The sequence below is a fragment of the Pan troglodytes genome, chromosome 3, assembly GCF_028858775.2.
Source record: "Pan troglodytes isolate AG18354 chromosome 3, NHGRI_mPanTro3-v2.0_pri, whole genome shotgun sequence".
In the NCBI taxonomy this organism is placed as follows: domain Eukaryota; kingdom Metazoa; phylum Chordata; class Mammalia; order Primates; family Hominidae; genus Pan; species Pan troglodytes.
In genome coordinates this window covers 148,609,065-148,634,947 of record NC_072401.2, presented here as the reverse complement: position 1 = coordinate 148,634,947, position 25,883 = coordinate 148,609,065, and the positions used below count along the sequence as shown (strand labels likewise).

At 36.9% G+C, this 25,883-nt stretch overlaps 1 protein-coding gene across 14 annotated transcripts in view; it reads left to right on the top strand.

Moving 5' to 3' along the window:
• Window positions 1–25,883, top strand: part of TTC29 (tetratricopeptide repeat domain 29) — a 243,679-nt gene that overhangs the window by 95,231 nt on the left and 122,565 nt on the right. For all 14 annotated transcript variants that reach the window (XM_063808348.1, XM_063808344.1, XM_063808382.1 and 11 more), the window contains one exon: window positions 14,089–14,180. In XM_063808348.1, the coding sequence (XP_063664418.1) occupies window positions 14,089–14,180 (92 nt within the window). The remainder of the gene's footprint in view (window positions 1–14,088; window positions 14,181–25,883) is intronic.

Here is a 25,883-nt window from a genome sequence, read left to right as displayed (position 1 = left end):
CTGTGAAGTTCCCTCAGTGGGAGGATTTGGGCACCAAAGCATCCCATACATCCACTTTGGTGTTGGCGTTATCCAGGCTGCACAGTTTGACAGCAGGTATGTGAGTGAAGACACGCTGCGTGATAAAAGCAACTCAAACATCTGGATCACAGTGCGAGCATTCAAAGGCACTTCTGAACTTTCGATGCATTTGTACTTACCCTGGTCCCCAGCCTTGTCCGTGGCTCACTCAGCATTTTCTCCACCTCGGCATGTCTTCATCTTTTTTTGTACTTCAGCAGCCTCCCTTCTCCCTGACAAGTCACCTCCATCTGCTTCTGTGTCAGTGTGGCCCTTCTGCACATGGCTCGCTGAGGAATTCTCAAGATGAAGAGCCGCATAGTCCTCCCTGCCTCTGCCTCAGTGCCGGCTCCTGCCTGTCACTGCTCAGCACTCTGCACCACACTGGCTTGTTTTGTCAATAACCGTTTATTTGTTGCTGGAATAGTAGCAGCCATTACATCTGACCTCCCTGTTTCATCAATTATGGATAGATTATTGAATGTGAACATCTGCAAAAGCTTGCTGTTGAACTCACCTCCTGGCTGGGATTAGATAAAGTACTAAACTGTTGTTTATTGTCAGGCCAAAACTCTACTGGGAAGCCAGGGAATTCCAAGAGTAGCAGAACCCCATCAGAAGTACCAAAAATCATTTCCTATTGCCACCGCTTCCCCTAAGATCCCAGACATTTATTATTTACACTTATTACTAGTTGTTATAACCTACTTGATAAAAGCTCTTGGCAGGGATTGCATTTCCAGTCATTGTCGCTCCTGTCAGAATGGAAATGACTCATAAATTGTTTTCTTGTCTCTTCTATCGCTGTGAAAGGGTAATAGACGAAGCTTCTTCTGTGTGAAAGCATTCAGTGGAAGACTTTCCTACCATGTTTTATTTTAAAGGAACGTGTTCACACAGCCTGATATGGAAGCATTACATCGTGGATCTAAATTAGGGTTTACCGAGTTTACCACAATAATGGCCTGAGGTGGAAAGGATATCAAATTGTACAGACAGAATATGCTCAACATGTTTTTCAAGGCTTTCATGGATTTCTGAGAAAACGAAACTACAATGAAATTTTATTGAATCCTGCCTTAAATGAGAAAGAAATCCAGTAAGAGGTATGATGAATAGATGATGGCTTTGCTGCCAGCGGAGAGACAGATTTCCTCATGGTAATCAGTTCATGTGGAAATATAGAAATTTTCATAGGATTAGTGTTTATTAAAACCTTCTAGATAGTCACCCACAAATGTAAAACACCCCCTGATCCTTTTCTGCAGAGCCAGAAACCATTTTGTTCAAGGTGGCCAAAAGGAAGGAGGTTAGGTGGCCACTGGGGAGAAGTTGAGAGACTCGTCACCATGCTAGTGACTTTTCACAGCTTCTCTGCCTCATTTTGCTACTTATCAGGATAGAAACTGTATTTGTCTCTTATTACTCTAGAGTAAATGGAAGAAAAAGTGTTTTATATTTCCTCCACAGATAAGAAGAATCATTCCAAATACCAGGACTATTGTAACGTGGTTCAGTCTCTGATCCACCGGTCCACACTTAGCATAATGACCCCTTGGGTTCGTAATGGGGGAAATTTTATTTGTCTGAGAATGTGATCAAACAAACAAAACGCACCTTTAGATAGGGGGTTCTTGTGTCAATCTGAAATTTCATGTAAGTCTTCTTCTATGAAGATTGTGCTGATACTTCATCTCTCCAGGACTGGCTGTTAACTGAAATTTTTCATACACTTTTCATTTACCGTAGGTATAAACTGTCATTTTTTTTTCTTTTATTGAATGCGGTAGAATGCAAAAGTCAATACATACAATGGTTTGTTATAGCCATGTTAATGTTTCTACAGGTACTACTAGTACCTCCCAAGGGCTCTACAATAGTCATTCAACAATATTCAAGGTTAACATAAGACGAGGAGCTAGGGGCACAATGGAGAGCAAAACAGATATGGATCCTGTCCCCAGGGCACTTACAGTCTAACTAGAAGGAGACAAATAATAAGTAGATATGTTTCACAATGTGGTAAGTGCTAGAATAGCGCAAAGAAGTGGTGTGTGTGTGTTTGTGTGATTGTGTGTACAAGTACTAGAAGAGTAGGAGTAAAATGAGAAAGAACAATGCAGGCAGCGGGGCCTGCAATTTACAAGGGCCTGGAGGCAGAGAGAGCTGGGCCCATTCCTTAGTGAAAGGTCTGTACGGCTGGGGTGAGATTCCTAGAGTCCTGCACATTGTAAATCTAGTTGTAGATATTGACATTTCTGCATTGGCAAAGCAAGTGACAATACCTGTTTGGTCAAATTAGATTTGACTGGCACTTTATTTGATTCAGTTTGCCACCACCATCTTTAGTTTCCATAAATAACTGATAACTGATATTATTGGTTATGTTATCATAGGTATAATGAAATTATTTGTCCCACTCACTTTGAATCCTCATAGAAACATAACCAAGTGAAGTGTGAGAATTTATTAATAAAAAAATACACAAGCAACTTACTTTCTCTCATATCTTTTCTGACAAGGATGTCACTAATCATTGTATGTAACCTGTGTCTACTGGCCTATTTCTCTTGCCAGTAGACACAGGCTGAAAGAATCAACCTATATTGTGTCTCACTGATACACATGGAAGGAAAAGGCCCTTGAAGTTATCTATTTACCGCCTTAACTCTAAGGCAGCTGTTTTATCTCTCAGTGCTTCTCTGTTTTATTCTTGAGGTTCAAGAAAGAGATTCATTCAGATTACCTCAAGTACAAGAGTTGATTGTGAAGATTGCTGTGGCAAGGAGAGAAATCCTAATCCTACGAATTCCCAGGAGAAGCAAACAGTTGGGCCACACACAGACCAAAAGATTCTTGGGAACTGGAAGACCCCTGGAAGACGAGGGGCTGAGTTTTCTTATTTCCCCCTACACAGCAGCAGCAGTCCATCGATTCACTCTGCTGACACGAGTCAGTTGGTCTCTTGCTGTTCCTTTATGTCTGAGTGCCCTCCCACCTCTGCCATTACTAACGACTCAGCTGCTCTGAACTCTCTAAGAGGACGTGATGGCACTAAACTAATTGCTTTAATCTTACATTGCACAGAATTTTTGTATCAGGCTGCCTCAGAGATTGCTGGACTGCCAATGAATTGGCTACTCATTGTTCAAGGCTTCCTAGCAAAATATAACCCAAGATCTCCAATGGATTTCCTTAGCAAAAGGTTAAGGGCTGGGGGCTGGGCACAGTGGTTCATGCCTCTAATCCCAGCACTGTGAGAGGCCAAGGCGGGTGGATTGCATGAGCACAGGAGTTCAAGACCAGCCTAAGCAACATGACAAAAACCCATCTCTAAAATAAAAAATAAAAATAAACCAACAAAAAAAGAAGGTTAAGAGCTAGGAAATTTTTCTTTCAAGGAGCTGTAAATATAACTCACACTGTGATTGGGCTGTACAGGATAAATATTCCACATTTTTTGATTTATAGTACAGTAACAATTGAGAGTTAGAATAAAAACTCTTCATCAATATGTATCTTGTTAAGGTAATACAAAACTATAATGACCAATTTAGGAAATGGCAGTTTTGAGCTGTATGTTCCAATTTACTATTGAGGAAAACTTTTATTTCTAACTGTATATGAAATTTTGTCTCATTACTTTGAGGTTTCAGAGCCATCTGGATGTTGGATGTTTAAAGAGAGAGTTTTAGATGAAAAAAGATTCTTGGAAATTTTCTGATATATTTATGTTTTTACAGCTTTTGAAAATACAATGTAAACTCTTAGCATGTGAAAGATAATTGGGTATTCTTAATCAGGCTATTATATTTAAGGCTAATCTTGATTTTCATCAAATTATTAAAAACTTCTGACTGTAAAACAAAAATTTGCTATTTTTGTACAGCACTGATTATTATGTTTAACTGCTGTTTAATATTAACCAAATAGTATTGTTAATTGAGCTTTCCTTTCTGCCATTTATTCTAATGTAGGGACATTTTAAAAAAGCAGTTCCCTAAAACTCTGCAGGACTTATCACATGAGGAGAGAGTATGAAAATAAAATTTCAATCAAATACAATGATTCATCCCTTTGCTTCTTACAGAGAAAGTTTAAAGAGATAAAGTAAATTGATCAGGAATTTTGAAGCCAAAGATAAATTATTGAAAACAATTAGGACATATGTTTGATTATTAAAGATACCAATGTAGAGTTCCAAAATCCAAATCATACTTTTGGAAGGGAGAATTTGAGACCATTTGATTCATCTCCATCATCTAGTAGATTTGTAAACTGAAGCACAAGGTAACCAAGTGACTTGCCCATAGTCACACAATGAGCTCATGGCAGAAGAGAAACTAGTGCTCATGTCTTGCAATACTCAGCCCTTCCCGCCCTTGACCATACAGCCTCCACTTCAGGTGTTGGGCAACGTAAGCAGTCAATGTATGGGAGATCCTCTGAATGATGAGTCATGGATTTCAGGGAGAAAGTGTACATACTCAAATGATCAATATTAATAATTATAAGGCCAGACTATTCCCAGTTTAAGAGTGTAGTTTCAGCGGAATGCAAAAGATGTAACCACTTTTGTGTATTATAATTTACAAAGCGACATCCCTAATTGTCCTCAGTGTCCACTCAAGATAACATATTTGTAGAAAAGAATTAGTGTTTTTATTGCATGTCAGATACTTTTCATAAAGTATGTAAGAGCCTTTAAGTGATGTGGGGCCACTGCTATTTGCCTTCATGTGTATTATCTTCCACCAGTGCCTATTTGCTGGCTCCTCTAAAACATCCCTGAATGCTATGGCTGCCCAGTCTGGTCCTCAGCCTGTTACTGCAGTGCTTGTCAGAAATCATTAGCCACTGATTCCTTTGACTAATGTTGCAGTTGATTGTCTGAATCATGTTCAGACACTGTAAATGAGGCAGAAACATCCTCTCTGCTCACCAACTGTGAAACGGCTAAAGGGGGTTAGATTGCCAGAAATCAGAATAAATGTATTTCCAATAAGATTTGACAATGATTTCAAGCTCAAGATGGCAAACTTGATTTTTTATTTCTGTATTTCTCATTGCATAAGTATAAATCTGTATCTTTGCCCTTTTTTCCTCAAAGTAATGCACTGCATGGAGAACAGTGCTAAACTTTTGTTATAAAATGACACAATTTGGATTTTGTGTAGGGGATGTATAACACAATATTAGCTATGCTGACTTTTTATGGTGGGGAAGGAAGAAACGGGTAAAAAATGTACCCTGGGCAAAGGACTCATAACTTCTTGTTAACAGAGGAATCTGTCTGATGCTCTTTATGGTTTTATAGACAATTTTTGATCTAGGTGGGTTTATTTAAACTCTTCTGGTTCTCTTAGACTTGTAGACAAAACTGGAAACAAAGCATCCAAATATGGCTAACCTGTAGGGGTTTCATTCTCATTTATTTCAGAGTGTCCTGCATGACTCTCTATAAGTCTGTGGGGTTTGGGGAGGGAAAACAGCCACCTTTCAATATTGGGAGGACTGTCACAAGAAGAGGAATGGGCTTATTTTGCTGTCTCACGAAGCACAACCTTGGCTGGCAGGTGAGAGTTACAGATTTTGCCTGAGCTGAACAAATGTTTTTTCTCAGGTAACTCTCCAGTGATTGAATGGCTAGCCTCACTAGGAAATAATTTCCTATCATGAAAATTGTTCAAGCAAAGGCCAGCTGAGGGTTTCTCAACAGTGACACTATGCACATTTTGAGCTGCATAATTGTTTGCTATGGGGAAGGCTGTGGTGTGCGTTGTAGGATGTTTAGCAGCATCCTTGGCCTTGACTCACTAGATACTAGTAGCACCCCCCCAATAATTATAGCAACCTAAAACATATGCAGACATTGCCAAATGCCATCTGGCAAGGGCAAAATAACCCCCATTTGAGAACAACTAGGTTAGATAAGCACTAAGGCAAATTAAGCAGTTGTTTTGTTCAAATCCTTAGACAGTACTTTTACATACCTAATCTTATTGGAACCTTGTAACACCCCTTCAAGGTAGGCTTCATTCATTTCTATTTTGCACCTGAGGAAACAGGCCCAGAGAGATTAAGTCACCTGGCACCATCAGTCAGCTCAGTAGAACACCTGCCAGGCTCAAAAGCCTATGATGTTTGGAGAAAATTTGAACACCCAGAGGAAGATTTCATTATCTCACAAGGCTCCTCCAAGGCCCGGTCTATGTCTTCAGAGTAGGAGTCCTTACTGCTTCAAATATTGAGTTAACTCAGGAAGAAAGAACAATGGGAAGGGTGGCAAGCAGAGAAAGGAATAGGTACAGAGGAAAAAAAAAATAAGAAAAAAAATATTCGTGTTCACTGAAGTTTTTGCAAAATTGCAAAACTCCCATCTCAAATAGGTTACATTCTAGAACTTGTTTCATATGATGGCTTCTATGGTGTTTTTTTTGCTTGTTTTTTTCACACAGAAATAGTGGTAGTTAAGGTCACCAGCCAGAGAGCAGAGGCCCATTTAAATTCATGTCACTGACCTGTGTGATCTGGTCATAGTAGTTTGAGCTGTGCATGCACAGTGCTGTGCCAGAGGGAGAAAGAAAAATACTTCCTCTCCTTTCCCTAGGCACAGGAACAACGCTGAATAAAATCTTGAAAACTTGGAATAACAGAAAACGAGGCAGCCACCTGCACCATCTTGAATGCGGCAAATTTCACCAAACATGTTGAGGTGCTCAGAAAGTAGAAAGACAAAAACTGTGAATTTTTTTAAAGTCCTGCAAAAGACTACTGTTATGTGCATGTAGAATAAAGGGATGAAAATGAATGACCTGCCTTACCTTCTCCACAACAATTAAATACTTTCTTTGAAATCAGAAAGATAAATTGCCATTTGAAAGTTTGTTCTTTAATTTATCAGTTGAAACTGCAATAACTTAGTCCACATTACTAGACAAACATTCTGTGAGTGCTTTTTAAAGCACACTTTCTATTGAACATTGCTGCATCTATGTATCCTAGCAAAGCTTTCTCTTCTTTCTCATTGTATCATTTATTCTCATTTCCAGACTTGCTCCAGCTTCCCCAATTCTATTATTCCTTTAAAATACAGATAGAGTTCTTACATGAAGATAGAGTTATTATAGACTTCTTACATGAAGCTTCTCCTGGTTGTATTCCTTTGTAGTTCTTACAACTATCTGAAATTCATTTATTTATTTATTTATTTACAAATTGTCTTCCCGTTGCCCAAATACAACGTAGGCTGCAATGGGCCAGGGATTTTGTATTATTGGCTGCTGTATCCCTAGCACCTAGAACAAGGCTTTGCCCATAAAAGACACTCAGTATTTATGTAATGGATTAATGTTTTTGGACTAAATTTTTAGCCCTTTATACAGACTTACAGCACTATATAATTTCAATGTGTGTAAGTCTTATTTCCTTACATAGTAAGGTCTTTAAGAGCAGAAATATAATTTTATATCTAGCAGCCACATCTAATGGAATATACTGGAAGAGTTCTTTGCATAATACATTGGTTCTGAAGGTTGGGCGTTATGAAGAAAGTGATAACAAGGTGGAATGGAAATAGCTGCAGTTCTCTTTACCGGGATCACATCTGCTGCTGCACATTTCCCTCTTCCTTTTTTCATCTCTTCCACGCTTATGTGATAAGGGACATTGTGAAAAAGCTGCGGACCTTCTAGAAAACACAAAGGTACAGTAGACCAAAAAAAAAAAAAAAAAAAAAAAAAGATAAAAACCAGTACCCACTTAAAAGATTAAGAGATCGTATCAAAGGTTAGATTTCAAGACAAGGAAGCTGGCTTTTTATTTTATAACCTTTGTCCCCAAATTTTCCTGCCGCACACTGTCTGAATTATCTTACTGCACTTTATTAAACTGCATAAAATGTAGTTTAGAAGAAATGATGTGGGGCTGACAAACATTTTCTTTTTAAAACTGCAACTTCCTCTGCCAGAGTTAATGACGTTTGAGTCATTCACACCTATGTATAAGTATGAATTAATTTAGTCAACTCCTTTTTTTCTATCACTTAGCTGAGCAAATTGCCAGGGAAATACAAGTGCTCAAGTTAAAGGAGGTGCACCAAAGGGGTAGAGAAGAGATGCCAAAGTATTGCAGAATTTTTCCCAAGGAAGAACTTTTACTCAAGGAAAAGAGAAAAAAAAAGATTTCCCTTTATCATTTTCTTTTTTCTTTTTTAAGGAGCAAACAAAAAATGAACTAGGAAAGAGTACATGAGGCATCCTTGTATGATGGAATTTTTCTGTATCTTGATTGCAGTGGTGGCTACATGAATATATTCACGTGATAAAATAGCATAAAACTTACACACACACACACACACACACACACACACACACACACGAGTTCATGTAAAACTGGTGAAATCTGAATAAGGCCAGTGAAATTTAAAAATTTTTATTGGTATATAATAGCTATACATATTTGGGGGTTACCTGTGACATTTGGATTCCTGTATAAAATGTATAATGCTCAAATCAAGGTAATTGAGATATACATCACCTCAAACATTTATCTTTTCTTTGTGTTGGGAACATTACAAATCTTTTAGCTAGTTTTAGGTATACAATAAATGATTATTAACTACAATTTCCTAGCTATTTTGAAATATATAATTATTATCTATAATATCTCTACTGCACTATCAAATACTAGCGCTTATTTGGTTAGCACACAGTACTTATAAGGCCAGTGGGTATATATCAATGTCATTTCCCTGATTGTCATATTATGCTATCATTATGAAAAAAGTCATCACTGGGATAAAATGGAGTGAAGGGTATATGGGATCACTCTGTATTATTTCCTACAACTCTGTGTGACTCTACAGTGGTCTTTAAACTTTTTTAAAACAAATGAACTGGAACAGTGTTTTCTTATAAAGGCTGGCTGGACAGAGGGGTTGGGGACAGTTCCATCTAATTTGGAAAAGGTAGGCCTGAAGTGATAGTTCTCATAGTGATTTAAAATTTCACTTGTTAAAGTGAACATAAGGGCCAAGACTGGTAGAATTTTATGTTTCAATAGTTTCTAAAATAAAGGTATATAAGAGAGGAATTGCAGTGGGGTGAGAAATAGGAAAACAGAGGAAGTTAGAAAGGAGGATGAATACCAAATACAGTTGTTCCTTCAGGCAGGTTCCCAATCCTTCAAATACTGTATTTTCGATCTACATTTGGTTGAAAAATATTCGCATTAAGTAGACTCATGCAGTTCAGACCTGTGTTGTTCAAGAGTCAACTGCAGTTCATTTTTGTCTGTCCAAGGTACCCTCCTAACTGGTAGTCCTAAGCATAGAAAGGAAAAAAGACAACTGGGTGCTTGAAATTATTAGACCTAATAATGTCTTCCTATGTGTCTCCTTAAAGATGTCAAAGCTCAGGCACAAAATTTATTCTTATAAATTTTAAATTCCTATCTTCTGAAAAAGCAAGGATATTTTTCTACTTTCTCTAAGACAGATAGATATTCTAATTTTTTTGACAGTTGACAATCTTTGACTTAAATCCGATATTCCCTCAGGCTATTGCAGTAAAAATAAATTAATAATCCTTAAATTTCATTTTACAACAACACTTCTTCAAAGAATCTGTAGCATATCCCCAGCATTGTTCTTTTGTACACTCTCATTTTTTTCTGATGAGTATTCTAGTAGTTTTGTTTTTAGGTGACCAATAGTAATTATTTTATTTTAAGAACTTTGGATTTTATTTGAAAATGTTTTTACCAAGTACATCTATTTCATTTTGGTAAGAAGATAGTCTGTTTTCTCTGAAGTCACGGAAATTGTTTTTAAAGCTTCATCTTCATTACTCACTGAAATTATTGGAGCAATTGGATAGAGTGGCCATGTAGCACTCAATTCTTATTAGGTGTATGAACTGACTTTGCCAACTTTGGTAACTTTGGTTATCATGTAGTTTGGTGTCCATTGAAACTTACATAGTAGCACGCTAAATTAATGTTCTCCTCTGTCTTTTGCCAAAGGTTAAGTTGGTTCCCATGAACTTTAAAAAATAGACAAATTCACTTATATTTTATATATTATATATATTTTCAATTCATCAAAATATTTGTACCTGGAGATCCTTTGTTTGCCTATCTCTGATTTGCGATGCTAGATTTTAACCATCCTGATCCTGGCTCTGTTTCCAACATATTATCTGCCACAGGGATAGTCAATCAAGTGCAGTGCACCCCTCAGATTGCCACACTGTATTTTCTTATAATACTTGAAGTATTCTTTGTAAAAGTGGTTCCACTCTTTGTCTAGTGATTCAAGTTGATCAATATTTATTAATTTGTAGGTTATACCTTACCTGCTTTAAGCAGATAAAGTTGCCTACTATAAATCAGTATAAAACATCTGTATCTTTTAAAAAAACTTTTAAGTCCAGCAGTCCATGTGCAGGATTGTTATATAGGTAGACTTGTGTCACAGGGCTTTATTTTATAGATTATTTCGTCACCTGGGTACTAAACCTAGTACCCAACAGTTATCTTTTCTGGTCTTCTTCCTCCTCCCACCCTCCATTCTCAAGCAGGTCCCCAGTGTCTGTTGTTCCCTTCTTTGTATCCATGAGTTCCCATCATTTAGCACCCACTTATAAGTGAGAACATGCAGTATTTGGTTTCCTGTTTCTGTGCTAGTTTACTAAGGATAATGGCCTCAAGCTGCATCCATGTTGCTGCAAGGGACATGATCTCATTCTTTCTTATGGCTGCATAGTATTCTATGGTGTATATGTACCACATTTTCTTTATCCAGTGAGCATTGATGTGCATTTAGGTTGATTCCATGTCTTGGCTATTGTGAATAGTGCTGCAGTGAACATTTGCATGCATGTGTCTTTATGGTAGAATAATTTATATTCCTCTGGGTATATACCTAGTAATGGGATTGCTGGGTTGAATGGTAGTTCTGTTTCTAGCCCTTTGAGGAATTGCCACACTGTTTTCCACTATGGTTGAACCAATTTACACTCCCACCAACAGTGTATAAGCATTCTCTTTTCTCCACAACCGTTGCCAGCATATGTTGTTTTTTGACTTTGATAATAGCCATCCTGACTCATAAGAGATGGTATCTCATTGTGGTTCTGATTTGCATTTCTCTAATGATCACTGATATTGAGCTTTTTTCCATATGCATGTTGGCAACATGCATGTCATCTTTTCAAGTGTCTGTTCACCTCCCTTGCCCACTTTTTAATAAGGTTGAGTTTTTCTTGTAAATTAAAACATCTGTGTCTTCTACAGAATTTGTAGTATCATGTTATTTTTCCACTCATTTTAATGCTTTTTTATTTTAATGAAGACCATCCTACTCTCTTTAGTTTGAACTACACAATTCACCAATGCACTGGGTTTTGTCTAGTAATCTCTTCATGATTTCACCTATATGCACTCCTCTCTCCCACTGCAGCTCATGTTCCTGAGGATCAGAGGGTGTGTCTTTGATTTAGAGCAGCTCCTTTGCAAGACCCTCATGTGAATTTCATGTGATTGACATTTTCCCTACTTGGTCAATAATGAACTATACTCGTCCTACTGCCTATATATTTCCCGTTTTTCTGTAAATTGTTTAAGAAAATACCCACACTCTCTCAAACCACAAAAAAGATCAGTTGTCTTTACTTTGAGGAGGGACACTCCTACCAGGAGCTGTTCACTGGCAGCTAATTAACAGGTTCCCAAATAATTCTTGTCCTAATATCTACATAGCACTTTATATTATCTCACAGCATTACAACCATTCTCAGAAGTAGATTTTCTTTTTTACTATGAGGAAATTCAACTTAAAGAGATTTCCTGGCCCAAATGTGTTGGGTATGGAAGGCTAGGACATGAATCCAAGTGTTCTTATTCTAAGGTTAGTGTTCATTTCAGCAGGCCGCATCTGTCTCCAATGGGAAGCTACTATGGAATCAAGTGCAAGGCCAAAGCTGTCTTTTGCCCCTCTGCTCCCAGGAATTATGGCACAGTGGTGTGGGATAGGAGCCATCAACACTGAAGTATCTACCCATAATTTCTTGAGAACCTACCCTTCTATCCATGGGTTCAAGAGTCACACCTCACAGATAAAACTGGGCACCTCTGATTGTTGCCATGTGCTTCAGAGCCCATGGAGATCAGGGTCATGAGATAGTGGTGCAGTATAAGCACAGCTTTAGTCCTGGAGAAACCTGTCTTCAGTCATTGCTAATTCACACAGTTGTATCAGTCCAAAGTCTGGAGCACTGAACTGTAAATGCCTTGAGGGTTACAGGCATATTCTCATCTACTTAAGATCCTACGGTCTAACATAGTGCCTGAGACACAATAGTGGTATTTGCTGAAAAAAAAACACATGAACTATTTTGGCAGAAAATATAATTATATTCAATCTTTACTTTAAACTTCTAGAATGTCATGTAAATTATATAGACCTTAAAAAGACACCAGAAAATCTTTTCCTAAATATTTTGATATTAGGATTCCAAAAGATCTCTTATAAATTCACAAAATTCAGAGGTACTGCCCTTTAACTCAGAAAGGTCTACGTCAATTCATATCAGATTAGATCTAAGTGCTACTTGTTATGTAAGATGGTGAAAAGAATATTCTCAGCTTTACACAAGGGTTATTAAGAGACTTAAAAATGTTGGTGTGCTGCACCCATTAACTCGTCATTTAACATTAGGTAAAGTATAATAATAAAAAAAAGAGACTTAAAAATGAAAATCAAAGGTAATAATAATGTATATTTCAAAATTGCTAAAAGAATACATTTTTAACATTCTCACCACATTAACAAATGGTAATTTGGTGAGGTGATAGATATGTTTTTATTTATTAATTAAGAATAAATACATTTTTAAAGTACAAAATACCCCCAAATTTTTAACTTTGTGGTTTTAGCAGGAATTAAAACCCTGGGTCAGTATATAGCCATAAGTTTTAACAACAGTATTATGTCAAGCAGTCACTTGCAAACCACATGAAACTCAAATTTTTTGAAGTGTCGCAATAGCCTCATTGAAATTATTTCCCAAATATTGACACTAAGAAAGCAAATAAAATATCAACCCTGCCGCTCAGACTTAAACCTTCTAGGCTGCCTGATTCAGGCAGTAGCAGACGAGGTGTTTTTATGTCGTCCCTCACACTGACTCTGTCTTCCAAATGCCGTCAAATGACTTTTGCTAATTCTTTCTTAGAAAATGTGCAAAAAGGATTTCCATAGAGGTCTTTGGAGATTTCCTGTGTCCTCATGTGTGTAATAGGTTGGGTCAAGTAATAATGAAGGAAAAAGGAAGAATGGGGATTCTGTTTTATGTATTTTTCTCCTTCCAGCCATTAAAAGAGGGAAAAATGGAAAAGGGAAAATTATACCATACAGATGATGTCAGTGTTAAATTAAATTAAGATCACATGTTTGGCTGTGGCAGCTGTAATCTTTTGATTATTGAAGAGATTGTTGGTAATGAAATACATTTGTAAGAAATATTTTTAGTGTAAACTGTATACATGCACAAACTGTGAGCTATGCACCTAATAAAATGATAGATTTAGAAATTGCCTGGCACCTAAATTCATGCTTTTCAAATAGCTATTTATAGAAAGAAAAGTGATATTTAAGCTATCATAGTAGAATATTATAATCTGCCTTATATTACGTTAGATAATAGTCCCGTATTTTAAAATAATGTAAAAACCATTAAATTATTTATTCACACCTAAGTTATATAAATTGGAAGATTTGGGCAATTATGCCAGAAAAGAATTATTTTTTCCAAAAGTAAGGCCTCACTGTCATGCCTTAAAGAGATTGCCACAAAACAAGTTATACTACAGATAAAAATAAACCAAACCAACATGAATTTTTAATCAACAAAATTTTTTATAGAGACATTAAAACCAACTATTAATTTTATTTTTTTCTGTTATGAAATGAAACATCAGCGTATCTGGCTGTGCTATATGTTCAATATGTATTTCTCTTCCTGATAGGTCCTTGACACTTACTGTAAAATCTCCACAGACCTGGATGATGATCTCAGTCTGGGGAGAGGCTATGAAGCCATAGCCAAGGTCCTGCAGAGGTAAGTTAGCACATTCTCGTCTTGCTGTCACTGTGAATTCACTCAACTGTGAAAGGCTTAAATTGTTTGAGGTCTGTCGCTTTCCATTACTGCCTGCTTAAATTTTAAGCAGTGCCCTTCTTAAGTGACCCTTTCATCGTAAGTTATTTTAAACCAGTTTGGTAGTTTAAAATACGCATCTAAACTCTTCTTTGTCTGTGCCTCCTTCGTATTATTTTCTTTTTGGTTTTCTGTAAGTTTAGTGATTACCTTGAATAAAAGAGAAAAAAATCGGGTCACATCTCACAAGTTAAGAAAGCAGAGAGCACAGAAATATGTAGTACGCTTCAGTGGCTGTGGCTCACCATAACCTTTCCAGATCTCTTCTTTGAGGAAAGTTTCCATTTATGCTTCAGTCATGCTTTTCCATTAAGACATCTCTCCTTTGAGCACATCTGGATAAACAATTGGGGTTAAAACCAATATTCCCAATATTTCATTTAAAACAGAAAGTTTTAGATATATGAACAACTTCTGATACCTGTTTTTCCATGGAAGATATATCATTCACCCTTCAGTCATTGTCTTGCAATCATTGTTTACTCCATTTGATTGTTATAGAGTAGCATTATGACTTAAGAAATAATAACAATAAGAAAAGTTATCAGTTAAGGCCTTGGTTTTTACTATGTTATCTTATATCCAAGATATAGCTTTTTAATAATAGTAATGTTGGTTGCAGTAACTGTAGTAATATAGATTGTATTAAGTTCTAATTTCTTCCATTTGTACTTCAGTTGTAAACACATACAAGGAGGTGTTTTAAAAGTAAAATTGTTATTTGAAAGGCATTTGAAACACTAAAAAGTACCTAGTGAGGTAAAATTGGAATCATTATATAAGTACCATTACTAATATAATAATCATAGTTTAAAATATCAGTACCAATGAAATTAAAGGTATCCTACAAAATAAATAAAACGCAGTCATCACTGGATAAATGGTTTAGGAACACAGACATATTTAGAAGGAGAGGCCAGGCACGGTGGCTCACGCCTGTAATCCCAGCACTTTGAGAGGCCGAGGTGAGCAGATCACCTGAGGTCAGGAGTTTGAGACCAGCCTGGCCAACATGGTGAAACCCCCTCTCTACTAAAAATACCACACACACACACACAAAATTAGTTGGCCATGGAGGAGGGCTCCTGTAATCCCAGCTACTCGGGAGGCTGAGGCAGGAGAATCACTTGAACCTGGGAGGTGGCGGTTGCAGTGAGCCAAGATTGCACTCCAGCCAGGGCATCAAGAGCGAAACTCTGTCTCAAAAAATAAGGAAAAGAAGGAGAGTATGGGTGTTTACCCAAGAAAGACAGAGCCAGTCATGGATAAGGCAAGCAGCCTGTGAGTGTTGTGATCCTTCTAAATAAAGATTGGTAACTAGTCCATGGAAGACCAACTCAGCTATTTTTTAAAACTTTTACTTCCAAACAACAACCCAGAAGACACAGGTGGTTGAATACAAAGAAGAGACTGATAAGAATTCAATTTATGTCTATTTGGAACTAATCAACTCTGTTGATTGTACATTTTGATTATGAAATTACTTGACTCTGCTGTTATCACTGCCCAAAAATCAGCAAAAAAGATTGGATTCTTTGCTTTGCTTTGTAGTAGCATGTAAATGTGTCCCCTAACATGTTTATAAAATAATTTTTACAAAATGATATTTCCATAGTGTTCCAGCATAACTAGAGAGATAAGCTGGGTGTGGTGGTGGGTGCCTGTAATCTCAGTTACTTGGGAGGCTGAGATGGAAAGATCCCTGGAGCCCAGGAGTTTGATTCCAACCTGGGCAACATAGCAAGACCTCATCGCAAAAATAAATAAATAAATTAATAAAGAGATAAAACTTCAAGGGGAAAATTTATTTATAAACATCTACTAAGCGCTTACAATTTCACTGGACAAATATTGAAATGCCCCTTTGGTTACTGATGGTCTTTATAATTATTTTTGAAACTTCCAGAGACATGAGCCTGTCTTCAAATAATTCTCACCTCTTAGCCTTGCTTCTTATCTGGAATATTTTAGCCTCCTTCCCAGGATTTGAATTCCTGGTCGATTCAGTCAAGGCTAAGTGAAGAGTTGAACAATTATCTGGTGAATTTTGGCACTACCAGGCAATCTGATGTTTTAATTTGCCTATTTAAGTATTATTTGGAACTTGGGAGTGGGACGGGATACAGCTATATTTGATATATCATGAAGTTGAATTTGTTTTGGGTAGGACTGGGGACCATTCTGTTCCAACACTCTCAGCAGCCTGCCAATGTGCCTTAGGGCAAACATTTAAAGGAACAAGAAGATTTATCTCCATTTTACTTTTATGCCAAGTAAACTAATTCTTTTTATAGGAATTCTTGGCCAGGCACAATGGCTCACACTTGTTATCCCAGCACTTTGGGAGGCCAAAGTGGCAGGATCACTTGAGTGCAGGAGTTTGAGACCAGCCTGGGCCACGTAGTGAGAACCTATCTCTATTTTTTTTAATTAATTAAAAAAAGAATTCCCATCTACTAAAGTACAATAAAGCTACCAGTGATTTCATGGTAGACATGGATTCTTAATTTTATAATGTTATACAATGCCACAATGCACAAGACAGTGCAGGGGATGCTTATTCTGAGGTCATAGTGAAAAAGTGTCCCAAGGCTACAACCAGCTTTCCAATCCAAATCTGTGATTTTGCAGCATTGTTTTTGGTTATAGAGGAGCACTCAGGGGAGTGCAAGCCTCCACATATTATTTCAATATCTGTGCAAAATAATTCAAAAAGTGATCTACTAACAGGCAGATTTTCCAAACCTAAAATTCTGTAAGATAGACAACAGCATCCTGAATAGCGCAAAGCATTATTAAATCAAGTCCACTCATAGTATAAATGCTTTGATGTAAATTCTGTGATCATTTTTAGAACATTTTGCTTGAAAGGCTTGATATCCTTCAGTAAACATGCATGTGCACACATACACACATGCACATACCCACACACATAAACACAAACACACACATGTACCAGCCCTTTCATAGCCCTAAATTGTCCTTCTCGGGTTAGTAGCAACGTGCAAGAAACAGACTACAGCCCAAATAGAGGAAATTATGGTGGTGGCAGCTGAGAAATAAATCAAGTTGCATATGAAGCTTAGCATCACCTCTAAATCTCTTTTTCCTAACCTGTGCAATTGCACAAGTTTCACTAATGGTAGCCCTATCTCTATAAACATATTTTATATCTTTAAAGGAAATGGAAGAGGATAGCCATGTCTGGGATAAGTGTGTGTCTAAGGCCATCAGCTGAGCGTGCATGAACGGTGAATAAGATCTAAGGCTGGAAGCTTCTAAAATGGTTATAAGAATGTATACTAAGCCCTCAATTGAAAAACACACCACAATCCCTCAAGACTGAGGATTTGGTAATACAGAGTTGCCTGTCTGGTGATATTATTAATAGATACAGACTTGGTGTTAGAGTTATTGGGGAAGGTGTTAATAAGTGAACAAGTTTTGTTATTTTTGCCATTGATCTGAATAATATTAATTGCATAAGACTTTAAGCAGCATAGCAGAAAATAAGCATTTATAATATCATTCTTCCCCTACTTGGAATAATAGTGAAGAAAAGAGTTGATGTTCTAAAATACTAACAATTGCTTTGTGAAACTACAATAAAAGCTAGAATTATGGTCCATAAAACAAAGAGAAAGCCAGTTGAGAAATTACAAGTAAATATTATTATTATACAGACAGACAGTTTGAGTAAATACAGAGAGGGAAAATCCCTATATTTTCCTTATGGCATTTCTCTTTTTGCCTCATTTACTGAAGTAGTTCATTTACAGAAATGCCACAACTTTCCAAAATACTCAGATTATTTAAAAGAATACAGAGAAAAAAATTCACAAAAATATGTTTAATACATATTGGTCACAACTAACCCATCTCTGGGTTTATTCCATACCAATTGTAAATTTTCTTGCAAACTCAAGTTAAATTATTTCCTAGAAAACTTTCCACAATGGAGATCTTTAAATCAATCAGTACAAAGTTTCAAGTGTGAAAATTACCTTTCTGTTATAGCTGAAAATTAATTTTTTCTTGCTTGAGAGAAATGACACGCCCTAGTAATTTTCATATATTCTTTAAAATGGAACATCCAGGCTTTGATGTGAAATTTCCTAAAAATGACCAAAAAAATACATCAAAACATATCTATTAATTCATGAAATTAAGAACAGCTTTTTGCATTTTCTCCTGTCACTGATCCCATTTGCCTTATTACTTTCATCTGTGGCCCACAAACTTGGTGGCACAATCAACAAACCCCTTAGTGGCTGTTTCATCTCTGCTCTATTTGATTTCTTCTCTCTGAGTAAATGATTAAGTTTTCATGCATTGGTTCAACCAAAATCTATGTTCACTCAACCACATCCTTTATTGATTACTTCTACTGCAAACAGTAGGCCAAGTGTGATATACATAATTGGACAGTTGTCAAGGGACGTGGGTGTTAACGGTCCTGTTTTCCCAGTTGGAAACTGGAATCACCTTGATACACAAATATTCTGCACTGTTTCATTCTCATTCTTTGGACCGAGGAGTCCTGTTCCTCCGAATATATGTTTTTAACTCTCTAAGGTCTGGTTGAATGAATTTAATGATTATACCATATAATATGCTGTTCAAGTTGCACCTGTGCACTGCATATAGAAAACTGGAATTAATATTTATCTAACATTTTAACCTTGTCCTTTAACTTATACAAATAAGCTGTACCCTTTCTGTAAGAAAATATTTGGTGTTTTCCCCTTCCATAGAAAGAATGGCTTCTAAATCTGTCGCTAACTTTTAAATTTGGAAAACCTTTAACCAGCATATAATGTTAATATTTCAGATGTTGCATTAACAAGTTTGCTGGCTGTAGACCTATACATTCATTGAGTAAAGCAAATGACTTACAATAATAAGACTTTTTTCTCTAGCATTATTTGTTAGAGCAAGTTCCAGATAATTTTGTATGTTTTGGAGATCTATTGCTCCTTTGGAAGAAAAATGACATGAATTACCCAGCAATAGTTTTATTTATACTATTTTGTGTTTCTCATACTCTAAACTTAGTTTTTTTTGCTTGTTTCTTTGTTTGTATATATCTTGATTTAACAATCCTCAGCAGGCCAAATCTAATTCAAAATGTACTTTCTTCAAAAATATATTGGTTTTTAGAAACATGAACATAAATAAGCTTCAGTGAGTCCATCTTAGCTAAATAATTAATAATAATAATTTTCCCTAAGGTTTTGAAGTGATATTCAGAGAAATCATCATGTTTCCCCCATCAATTTTTTCTTGAATAGTATAGCCTAGGAAAGAGTGTGAAAAATTAACAATTTGATAGAACATTTTTAGCCCTAGAAATCCACAAGTTCACTCAAAATTCTAAATAATGTATTTTCTTTATTAATATTTTATACTCAAGCTCTCTCAATAACTTTTAGTTTCACAAAACAAATATTTAAATTAAAATAATCGGTGAACCTCTCATTATATTTTACTCTATGCCTGCATTTGAGAATTTCCTCCAATAATTCATGATTTTTCTGGAGAACTGACCTATGCCTATATGTGGAAGATCGGTCATAATTTTAGTATGAAAAAGTGAGGACAGAATTATAAAAAGTAGTATTCACAGCTGCAGTAACATAAAATTTCATCCTATGTCTGATATGTAGAAGACTCTTTTACCAATAAGAGGAAAAAAAATGTATTTGATAATACCTGATACTCAAGTAAACAAAAAATGTTAGCTATTTGATTTTGCCCCTTAGAAAATAGACACCAGGACTTTATGTGACTGATTTGCAGAGCATACATTAAAATCAAGGGTGTTTAATTCATCACATGATGAATGTTTTCAGGAAGGATTGCTTAGCTAAATTGAATTTGCCTCTTGGCTTGTGGTAGACAATGTCAAGTAGAGAGCTGTGAATGTGATAGTTGTTTATTTCACTGAGAGATAATAATAACACTAGTGCCGTTTATTGAATCCCTACTACATGCCAAGCTATACATTTACACAATTTTTAATCCCACAGCAACTTGTGGCCATTTTTGAAATGAAGAGACAAAAGTTTTCTTCAGTTTCATAACTTTAGTATGATCAAAGTTATTAATCTAAGAGGCTGAGCTGAGATTCAAACGTACATCTTTCTAAATTCTACCATAACTCATTTTGACTTTAAAGTAATCTAACTTATTTTTAAAAACATATCACTGTTTACCTGTGAAAATGAATGTTTTCCAAACCTTGGGAGGTTAATCAAGGAGATAACCCTAATCCTACCAATACTTGTTTAAAATAAACTTCTTTGAAAATACCTTCTGGGGCATATAGAAATGCTACCGTGGGGGTGGGGCCAAGATGGCCTACAAGAAGCTGGGGCTCCCATCAGAATAAACCATAATAAGTGTGTGAATCCTTCACCAGCAACCAAGGTATCCAGATGCTGTCATCAAAATTGACTAGAAGGCAGGCAGGACCCACGGAGACAGGGAAGAGCAGTGTGGTGTGGTGGCCCACCTGAGAGCCACACGGGGAAGGGGAGCCCCCTCCCTCCAGCCAAGGGATGTGGGCACAGACATGGATGAAGGATCAAATGGATGAAGTGGCAGAAGTAGGCTACAGAAGATAGGTAATAAAAAACTACGATGAGCTAAAGGAGCATGTTCTAACCCAATGCAAACAAGCTAAGAACCTTGATAAAAGGTTAGAGGAATTCCTAACTAGAATAACCAGTTTAGAGAGGAACATAAACGACCTGATGGAGCTGAAAAACACAGCACGAGAACTTCATGAAGCATACACAAGTATCAACAGCTGAATCAGCCAAGCAGAAGAAAGCATATCAGAGTTTGAAGGCCACCTTACTGAAATAAGACATGCAGACAAGAATAGAGAAAAAAGAATGAAAAGGAATGAACAAAGCCTCCAAGAAATATGGGACTTCATGAAAAGACCGAGCCTACAATTGATTGGAGTACCAGAGGAGATGGGGAGAATGGAAACAACCTGGAAAATACACTTCAGGATATTATCCAGGAGAATTTTCCCAACCTAGCAAGATAGGCCAACATGCAAATTCAGGAAATACAGAGAATGCCATTAAGATACTCCATGAGAAGATCAAACCCAAGAAACATGATCATCAGATTCTCCAAGGTCGAAATGAAGGAAAAACTGTTAAGGGCGGCCAGAAAGAAAGGCCAGGTCACCTACAAAGGGAAGCCCATCAGACTAACAGCAGACATCTCAGCAGAAACTCTACAAGCCAGAAGAGATTGGGGGCCAATATTCAACATTCTTAAGGAAAATAATTTTCAATCCAGAATTTCATATCCAGTCAAACTAAGCTTCATAAGTGAATGAGAAATAAAATCCTTTCCAGACAAGCAAATGCTGAGGGATTTTGTTACCACCAGGCCTTTCCTGGTGCTTCCCTGAAAGAAGCACTAAATATGGAAAGGAAAAACTGGTACCAGCCACTGCAAAAACACACCAAAATATAAAGACCAATGACACTATGAAGAAACTGCATTAACTAGTGTGCAAAATAACCACATAGCATTATGATGACAGGATCAAATTCACACATAACAACACTAACCTTAAATGTAAGTGGGCCAAATGCCCCAATTAAAAGACACAGACTGGCAAATTGGATAAGGAGTCAAGACCCATTGGTGTGCTGTATTCAAGAGACCCATCTTACCTGCAGAGACACACACAGGCTTGACATAAAGGGACGAAGAAAAATTTACCAAGCAAATGGAAATTAAAAAAAAAAAAAAGCAGGGGTTGCAATCCTAGTCTCTGACAAAGCAGACTTTAAACCAACAACAATCCAAAAAGACAAAGAAGAGCATTACATAATGGTAAAGGGAACAATTCAACAAGAAGGACTAATTATTCTAAATATATATGCACCCAATGCAGGAGCACCCAGATTCATAAAACAAGTTCTTAGAGACCTAGAAAGAGACTTAGTCTCCCACACAATAATTGTGGGAGACTTTAACAACCCACTGTCAGTATTAGGCAGATTAACGAGACAGAAAATTAACAAGAATATTCAGGACTTGAACTCAGCTCTGGATCAAGTGGACCTAGTAGACAGCTACAGAACTCTCTACCCCAAATCAACAGAACATACATTCTTCTCAGTGCCACATGGCACTTATTCTAAAATTGACCACATAATTGGAAGTAAAACACTCCTCAGCAAATGCAAAAGAACTGAAATCATAACAAAGTCTCTCAGATCACAGTGCAATCAAATTAGAATTCAGGATTGAGAAACTCACTCAAAACTGCAAAATTACGTGGAAATTGAACACCTTGCTCCTGAATGACTACTGGATAAATAACGAAATTAGGATGGAAATTAAGAAGTTCTTTGAAACCAATGAGAGCAAAGAGACAACATAACAGAAACTCTAAGACACAGCTAAAGCAGTGTTAAAAGGGCAATTTATAGAACTAAATGCCCACAGGAGAAAGTGGGAAAGATCTAAAATAGACACACTAACCTCACAATTAAAAGAGTTTGAGAGGCAAGAGCAAACTAATCCAAAAGCTAGCAGAAGACAAGAAATAACTAACATCACCGAAGAATTGAGGGAGATAGAAACATGAAAAACCCTCCAAAAAATCAATGAATCCAGGAGCTGGTTTTATGAAAAAATTAATAAAATAGATAAACTGCTAGCAAGACTAATATAGAAGAAGAGAGAGAACAATCAAATAGACACAATAAAAAATGATAAAGGGGATATCACCACTGACCCCACAGAAATACAAACTACTAACAGAGAATACGGTAAACAACTGTACACAAATAAACTAGAAAATCTAGAAGAAATGGATAAATTCCTGGATGCATACACCTTACCAAGACTAAACCAGGAAGAAGTTGGATCCCTGAATAGACCAATAACAAGCTCTGAAATTGTGGCAGTAATTAATAGCCTAACAACCAAAAAAGCCCAGGACCAGACAAATTCACAGGTGAATTCTGCCAGATATACAAAGAGGAGCTGATGCTATTCCTTCTGGAACTATTCCAAACAATTGAAAGGAAGGAATTTCCTCTAACTCATTTTATGAAGCCAGCATCATCCTGATACCAAAATCAGGAAAAGACACAACAAAAAAAAGAAAATTTCAGGCCAATATCCCTGATGAACATCAATGTGAAAATTCTCAGTAAAATCCTGGCAGACTGATTCCAGCAGCACATTAAAAACTTACCCACCACGATCAAGTCAGCTTCATCTCTGGGATGCAAGGCTGGCTCAACATAAGCAAATCAATAAATGTAACCCATCACATGAACAGAGCCAATGACAAAAACAACAGAATTACCTCAATAGATGCAGAAAAGGCCTTCGATAAAATACAACATCCCTTCATGTTAAAAACTCGCAATAAACTGGGTATTGATGGAACATCTCTCAAAATAATAAGAACTATTTATGACAAACCCACAGCCAATATCATATTGAATGGGTAAAAGCTGAAAGCATTTCCTTTGAAAACCGGCACAAGACAAGGATACCTTCTTTCACCACTTCTATTCAACATAGTTTTGGATGTTCTGGCCAGGGCAATCAGGCAAGAGAAAGAAATAAAGGGTATTCAAACAGGAAGAGAGGAAGTGAAATTGTCTCTGTTTGCAGATGACATGATTGTATATTTAGAAAATCCCATTGTCTCAGCCCAAAATCTCCTTAAGCTGAGAAGCAACTTCAACAAAGTCTCAGGATACAAAATCAATGTGCGAAAATCACAAGTATTCCTTTACATCAACAGTAGGCAAGCAGAGAGCCAAATCATGAATGAACTCCCATTCACAATTGCTACAAAGGGAATAAAACACCTAGGAATGCAGCTAACAAGAGATGTGAAGGACCTCTTCAAGGAGCACTACAAACCACTACTGAAGGAAATAAGAGAGAAAACAAACAAATGGAGAAACATTCCATCCCCATGGATAGGAAGAATCAGTATCATGAAAATGGCCATACTGCTCAAAGTAATTTATAGATTCAATGCTATTCCTATCAAACTACCATTGACATTCTTCACAGAATTAGAGAAAACTATTTTAAATTTCATGTGGAATCAAAGAAGACCCCATATAGCCAGGACAATCTTAAGCCAAAAGAACAAAGCTGGAGGCATCATGCTACCTGACTTCAAACTATACTACAAGGCTACACTAACCAAAACAGCATGGTACTCATACCAAAACAGACATATAGACCAGTGGATCAGAACAGAGACCTCAGAAATAACACCACACATCTACAACCATCTGATCTTCAACAAGCCTGACAAAAACAATCAATGGGGAAAGGATCTCCTATTCAGTAAATGGTGCTGGGAAAACTGGCTAGCCATATGCAGAAAACTGAAACTGGACCCCTTCCTTACACCTTATACGAAAACTAACTCAAGATGAATTAAAGACTTAAATGTAAAACTCCAAACCATAAAAACCCTAGAAGTAAACCTAGGCGATACCATTCAGGACATAGGCACAGGCAATGACGTCATGGCAAAAACACCAAAAGCAATTGCAACAAAAACAAAAATTGACAAATGGGATCTAATTAAACTAAAGAGCTTCTGCATAGCAAAAGAAACTATCATCAGAGTGAACAGGCAACCTACAGAATGGGAGAACACTTTCGCAATCCACCCATCTGACAAAGGTCTAATATCCAGAATTTTCAAGGAACTTAAATATATTTACAAGAAAAAAACAAACAACCCCATCAAACAGTGGAAAAAGGATATGAACAGACACTTCTCAAAAGAAGACATTTATGCAGCCAACAAACATGAAAAAAAGCTCAACATCACTGATCTTCAGAGAAATGCAAATCAAAACCACAATGAGATACCACCTCATGCCAGTCAGAATGACAACTATTAAAAAGTCAGGAAACAATAGTTTCTGGTGAGGCTGTGGAGAAATAGGAACACTTATACACTGTTGGTGGAAGTTAAATTAGTTCAACCAATGTGGAAGAGAGTATGGTGATTCCTCAAAGATCTGGAAGCAGCAATATCATTTGACCCAGCAACCCCATTACTGGATATATACCCAAAGGATCCTACAGAAAATGATTCAGTAAACCTACATCATTCTACTATAAAGACACATGCACACGTATGTTTATTGCAGCACTATTTACAATAGCAAAGACATGGAACTAACCCAAATGCCCATCAATGATAGACTGGATAAAGAAAATGTGGTACATATACACCATGGAATACTATGCAGCCATTGAAAGAATGAGATCATGTGCTTTGTGGGGACACGGATGAAGCTGGAAGCCACCATCCTCAGCAAGTTAACATAGGAACAGAAGACCAAACACCACATGTTCTCACTCACACAAGTGGGAGTTGAACACTAAGAACACAAGGACACAGAAAGGAGAACAACACACACCAGGGCCTGTTGAAGGGTGGGGATTGAGGGGAGGGAATTTAGAGGATGGATCAATAGGTGCAGCAAACCACCACGGCCCAGGTAGATCTATGTAACAAACCTGTATGTTCTACACATGTATCCTTTTTTTTTTTTTTTAAAGAAAATA